General features: G+C 32.7%; 1 protein-coding gene across 1 annotated transcript; it reads left to right on the top strand.

Moving 5' to 3' along the window:
- Positions 1 to 925: 925 nt before the first annotated feature.
- On the top strand, positions 926 to 6,312 carry LOC131930429 (uncharacterized; the record flags this gene model as incomplete). The annotated part of the gene is given in 11 exon segments (XM_059286903.1): positions 926 to 1,200; positions 1,467 to 1,615; positions 1,808 to 1,962; positions 2,283 to 2,431; positions 2,523 to 2,694; positions 2,896 to 2,999; positions 3,342 to 3,447; positions 4,050 to 4,321; positions 4,545 to 4,805; positions 4,981 to 5,110; positions 5,626 to 6,312. Coding segments are annotated over 11 exon segments (2,241 nt in total). The 3' UTR covers positions 6,145 to 6,312.
- Between the last annotated feature and the right edge of the window lie 2 nt (positions 6,313 to 6,314).

The following is a 6,314-nucleotide window of genomic DNA, read 5'->3' as shown; positions in this document are numbered from 1 at the left end:
TATTAGCCTAAATAAAATAAATACTATCGGAGTTTCTTCCAGGCCTCCCTTTGGGGGGGGGGGGGGGTGGAAAAAAGTACTGCAACCCCCCCCCCCCCCCCCCCAATGAGATGGAATTCATATTTTATATAGTAAACATACTTTTACTAGTGTTCGCCCCCCCCCCCCCACTGGAGAAAAAAGTCTGGAAGAAACACTGAATACTATTAGTCAAAACATTTCTACTTGACAATAGTGCATAGAATTGAATAGGCCTATACTAAAGTATATTCAATATACTATAGATAGCCTACATACATACTATTACTATTAGGCATTAGGCCCTACATACAATTATTAGTTACATGGATCTAGTAACTTCTTAAAAGAAGTTCTAGATTCTAATTCTACTAATTGACTTATTATAATTGACACTATAAGTCATAACTAGATCTATATTGATTATATTGTAGTTGCTAATACTAATTTAATTTTCTTCATGCTGTTTTTATTTGTTTCCTTGTGTTGATTAAATTTAAAACATTACTTCATAATTAGTAGTTACTAGGCCTATACTACACTTTATTTTCACTATTATTAAAAATAAATGATAACACAACTTATTGGATGCCGTTTTTACTTTTACTCTTATTTTGACGATCTACTCCACAGACTATATAGAGTAGAGGTTCACTGTATATTCTAGCTAGACTGCCTCACAGTTAGATGAGCCACAATAGTACTACTACTAGAATCAAGTAGTGGAATTAAACAAAAATTCTTTAAAACAGGTCTATTTCTATATCATAAAGATCTACAGGCCCTTAAATATTATTAAGACAGTTATTATAATGAGTTATCAGTAAAAACCATGAAAGTTAGTTTAGCTCATGTTATTTTTAGAATCCATTTTTCATTTTCTAATGTGTACTTTAATCTATTGCAGTTATCATTGTACTACAGCCATCTCAGACCTAAGTGCACTTATTTATTTAAAATGAAATTTGGACTTGATGAATTGGGTAATCCCATATCTGAACCATTTGGTAGCCTTGAGGACATTTTGCAGTGGAGTGCTGGCAAGTTTTCCTTTCATGCTTCAAACAATTTTCATTTGGACAACTTTTCAAATGATAAAAATATACCCAGAAAAGTGGTTAAGCCTGTTAGACCACAGCTACTTGTATGTCATGATATGTCAGGTGGATACTTAGAAGACAGGTATATATTAAAAACATGTTCTTTTAATATTAAAAGGTTTAAATATTTTTTTAATTAGGAGTAGTAAGTTATCTTTAAGACTAAATATTCAGTTAAGTAATTTTTATATTACAATTTTTTTTAGGTTCAAATTTAAGGAGAAATTACATTTTTTATTTTACTCAAGCCTTACTAAATGATACATAATTTGTTAAATATTAATATGCATTTTAAAAAAGAAAATTAACATGTAAACTAGAGTTTATGACAGTCCACTATTTTTACAGGTTTAGTCAAGGCAGCAAGGTTGCATCAGGATACCGGTTCTACCATTGGCATCTAATTGATACTTTCGTCTACTTCAGTCATCATTTCATTACCATACCACCAATAGGATGGATCAAGGCTGCCCACAAACATGGTGTCACTGTTCTAGGTCATTATATATTCCCACTCTAATAAATAAAGTAATTAATTTACTTAATGATGAACATCAACTGGTAAATAATAATGAACACTAAAGAACATAACTTGTCCCAAACAAATTTGTATATAGGACATGTTCTTGTCACAAGGCATGAACAAATATGATAAACGTTCTTGTATTTTTCTGTTCAATGTATAATAGGAACCATAATTACTGAATGGGATGATGGAGCAGAGACTTGTAAAAATTTGTTAAAGTCCAAGCAGTTCATTGATGAAATTACAGCTAAGCTGGCACAAATGGCTGCTTTCTATGGCTTTGATGGTTGGCTCATCAACATTGAAAACAAAATTGAGGTACAGTATTGGCCTAGGCTTCCAAGCAATAAAGTCTTTTAGGACCAAGATACAGACAGTTTCTTTGTAATTCTTTTTTTATTGCTGGTCCGACTTTTACAATTAAAATAACAAACATGCAAAATAAAAAAACTGCTTTAATAACTGAAATGTTAATCCAGTTATTTATATATAAATAAATATATAAAGAAATATAAAAAAAAAGAAATTTATATATATAAAAAAAAAGAAACATTTTTAAAGTCTTTGTAATTTCTTTCCATAATTTTTCTATCATATTTGCTGTTTTATTAAACAATTCTTATGTTTTGTCTGTACAGACTGATCAAGTTCCACTCCTGGAGTATTTTGTGCAGAGCCTTACAGCCAAGTGCCATGCTATCCTGGACTTTGCCAAAGTTCTGTGGTATGATAGTGTCACAGTCAAGGGAGAACTGGACTGGCAGAATGAACTGAATGCAGCCAACGAGTCAGTTGTTGTTGACTTTTTACCTTACTTTCTTCTAACTCTGTGTACTGCTGGACAAGGGAGTTAACTTTTTCAATTCTTGATCTCGCAGAATCTTCTTTCACGTGTGTGATGGAATATTTCTAAACTATTGCATTACAGAAGAAAAGTTGGAACAGTCTAGGGTGTTAGCTTCTAAAACAGGCCGTGAATTTGATGTTTATGTTGGAATTGATGCATTTGGACGTGGGACACCAGGAGGGGGAGGATTCAATTGCAAGGAGGTAATTGGTTTTTTTTTTTTTTGTTAAGATTTAGGTTTTAGTTAATGCAGGGAATAAAATATTGAAATGCTTTTTAAACTTTTATGGCTTGCCCTGTCAAAATTGAAAAAAAAAAAACTGTTTTTAGTCTTTTAAATATAGTTAATGATGTACTGTGTAGTGTAATCAATAGTTGCTGGAATTCTCTCTTGTTTTACCCAGGTTTTGAAAATGGCACAGGACCACAGTCTTTCTTCTGCCATCTTTGCCCCTGGATGGACCCATGAATTTCTCAAGGGAGATAACTTTGAGGATAATGAAATTATGTAAGTGAGCTGACTGATTAAGCTTGTGTTGGGTGCCGGGCTAAAAATTCACTGCGGATCCTTTAAACTTTTATATCACTGGCCTAGTTATGTGTGCCATTTATCAATTTAACATCCCTCCTGAAATAAGATTTGTGATTAATTGCTAAAAGTTCAGCAAAATTCAATGTTCATTTATAGTAATGTGAAATTGATAATCATATTTTAACACCATTTACTTACCCTTACCTTGTAAAGTTTCTGTAACAGCATTAACATTTTCAAAGTAGTTGCTATTCTATTCATCAATAAATTTTAATTTGACTTTATCTCTGTAATTTGATTTGTGGTTTGTAATTTTAGGTATTGGGGAATAATAGCACAGCTGGTAACTCCGAGGCCTGTTACAATACCTTTTGCTACATCCTTTTGCCAGGGGTTTGGTCATCACTATTACATTGAGGGTCAGGTAATATTTTCTAATTCAAATTTTAAAATTTTGCTTGCTGTGTACAAAATCAATTTAACTATCTGTGAATATAAACATACATTTTAATTTTATTATTGTGTGTTAATGTATGAATACTTTATATAATATTTAATGCCTACAGTTTTTTGTTTCTTTATCATAGACTTCTAATCTCAGTATGACAAAAAATGTGTATGTAACTATATGGGTTATGATAGAAAGATTCAGGTTACAGTTAAATTTTAAGTTAAAGATTAGGTTAACTCTTTGTTTATATTTCAGTATATAAACTTAAGAGATGTAACATTTCCTTATTTTCAGAAAATCCTATTTTTCTCAGTAAAGAAACTATTCACTCTAAGTTTAAATCTTTATGATACTTACATTTCAATTTTTTTTACCGTAATGTTTACCTCATATTTATAATTACCACCTGAAAAACTTGAAATTACCTTTGATTTTTCACCAGCAACATGCAACCTTTTTTTCAGATATTAAAACAAGTTATTTTTTATGTGGTCATTTACATCTGTGAACTCATCTTTTTATCTTAGTCAATATTGGTCATGTATAATAAGTTTATGTTCCTTTTGCCATTTCAGCAAATATCCAGCCAAACACCTTGGTGTAACTTGCTGACACAACAGATCCAACCCAGCTTCACACAGAGTCAGTTCTTGTCCTACACTGTGACCAAGTTCATTGATCAAGTGGCCAATGAGGAGGCTGGGGTCAAAGAAAAAGTTCGGATAGAGACCAGTGTAAGCCATCTTCATCCAGCCAGCCCAAAGATGGAGCTAGATTTACACACAGCCTACATCGGTGGAGGCTCTCTGAAGATGACAACAAAGGGGAACGAGCCTGTGTGGTTTAAGTAAGTTTGCTATAAATTTTAAAATTATATTTTCAAGACATTGTTTATTGATAAAATATTTATTTTTTCTCCTGGATCAGGAGGGTTCTGGTGTAACATTTAGTATTGATAATATTAATATGTCAGCTATAAGGATTGAATATATTTATAACACAAAGCAGTTTTTTCATTTTATTGTTTCTTTTAGCCTTAAATTACTTGATTTTTATACTTTTTTTTGCAGGATGTTCAAGGTAAACAGCAAAAACTGTAAAAATATAAGTGTAACAGTGACCTGGAAGATTGATGAGAGTAGGACAAATTTTGCAATGGTATTGTGTAATTCAGCAGGGGAGAGTACCGCAGGGTCCTATGTTATACTGGAGTTGTCCCCCTTGGGTGATAATCACAAGGAATGGATAGGAGGTGTCTACTGCGCTAAGTTGTACTGTAGTGTTACATCTAAACAGGAGCCTAGGCTTTTGGCTGGAGGATTCATGAGCAGGTATAATGGGATATTACTTTTCTCTTCAGTATATTGTAACAGATAGTAATTTACATACTTATATTTGAGATTTTAGTGCTAAAAATATTGATAACAAATATTAGTCTATTTAACTAATTTTTTAAATTTTACAAAAATTTAAAATCATTTAAATAATAACTTATCTTGCTTTAAGCACATTTCATGTGGATACAAGTGGCTTCTTAGAGGGCAGCAACCCAGAATTTATGCTCTGTGCAGTACTACTTCCACAACATTCAGATGTGGATGGAAGTGGTTTGTGTTGCCACATTGGGCAGATTGTGGTAAGCTTTTTTTTTCATTTGTGGGTTGGTGGCCAATTCTTTGATCTGAATTTTAAACCTTTACAAAGAAGAGATTTTTTTTAACCTTGCAGTTATCTGCATCTACAATGATGATTGTGCAGGACAATCTAAATTTTAATCTGAATAGATGATGAATTAATTGTTAAAGATTGTTTAAAGTTTACTAATGTATTTAGTGAAGTTTACAATATATAAATTACAAAAGTGGAAATAACTGGTTAGTATCAAGAACTTGATCAGTCAGTTTAGCTGGGGCATCAATAAAAATAAAAGTTGTTGGAATGGATATCATATTTATAATACTGCTGTTTTAAAACTAGTATCGAGTTACTAATTATATTGCTAATTATATTTTTACTGTTCTGATCCTATATTCTAAAATGTAGAAAATTAAACTTCTACAAAACATATTAATTAGCTTTTTAAATTCACCAAAAAATAAACTATATATATGTTTAATCAGGCTCAGCATCAATATTTTTTTTCTTGTTTAGATCTGTGAAGATAGCTCAAAGCATGAGATCCCCAAACCAAGTATAAAAAGTCTGTGGTGTTTGGGTGTGCAGACTGAGCTCCCACTGTCCACTCAAGGCAAAGAAAAAATTGTCCTGCACCCATGCCTCAACATGTACGGTGTTGAAGAAGGCGGACTTGATGAGAACTCTGTCACTGGCAGTGTATCAGAGCCTAGCAGCAGAAGCTTCTCAGACCTCAACCTCTGCGTTCCCATGTCCTCCATCTCAACTGCATCCCTCGAGGCCTCCGCCAGCTCGTCTTCCATCGCGTCGGAAAGTACTTTTTATGTTCTAAAATGGGATACTTTATCCGTGGAAAGTGTGGATTATTTCCTAGTCTTTTCTTATGATCAGCGTGGGGTTAAGACACTTCTGGGCCAGGTTGCTGCTCAAACTTTTGTTTATAAAAAGACTGAACAACACTTGTCCTCATTTGCTGTGGTGCCAGTGTTTCTTTCCAACAACTTTCTAGGTGATGAAGTTGTTTTTTATCTTTAATATTTATACATCAAGAGGACGACTTTTTAAATGCCTGAATTGATTTTGCCACTTAGTTCTGCAGAGAATAAGATTACACATAAGGCGACCCCCTTGAGTTTCTTTTTTAATTTTTGAGGCAAAAGCTATGAGGGAATTTAATTTTTATTAAAGTTGCTTAAAAAAACGTT

Source organism: Physella acuta, unplaced genomic scaffold, assembly GCF_028476545.2.
Source record: "Physella acuta isolate Inbredline_101_S28 unplaced genomic scaffold, ASM2847654v3 ptg001775l, whole genome shotgun sequence".
NCBI lineage: Eukaryota > Metazoa > Mollusca > Gastropoda > Physidae > Physella > Physella acuta.
This window is presented reverse-complemented; position numbering and strand designations above follow the sequence as displayed.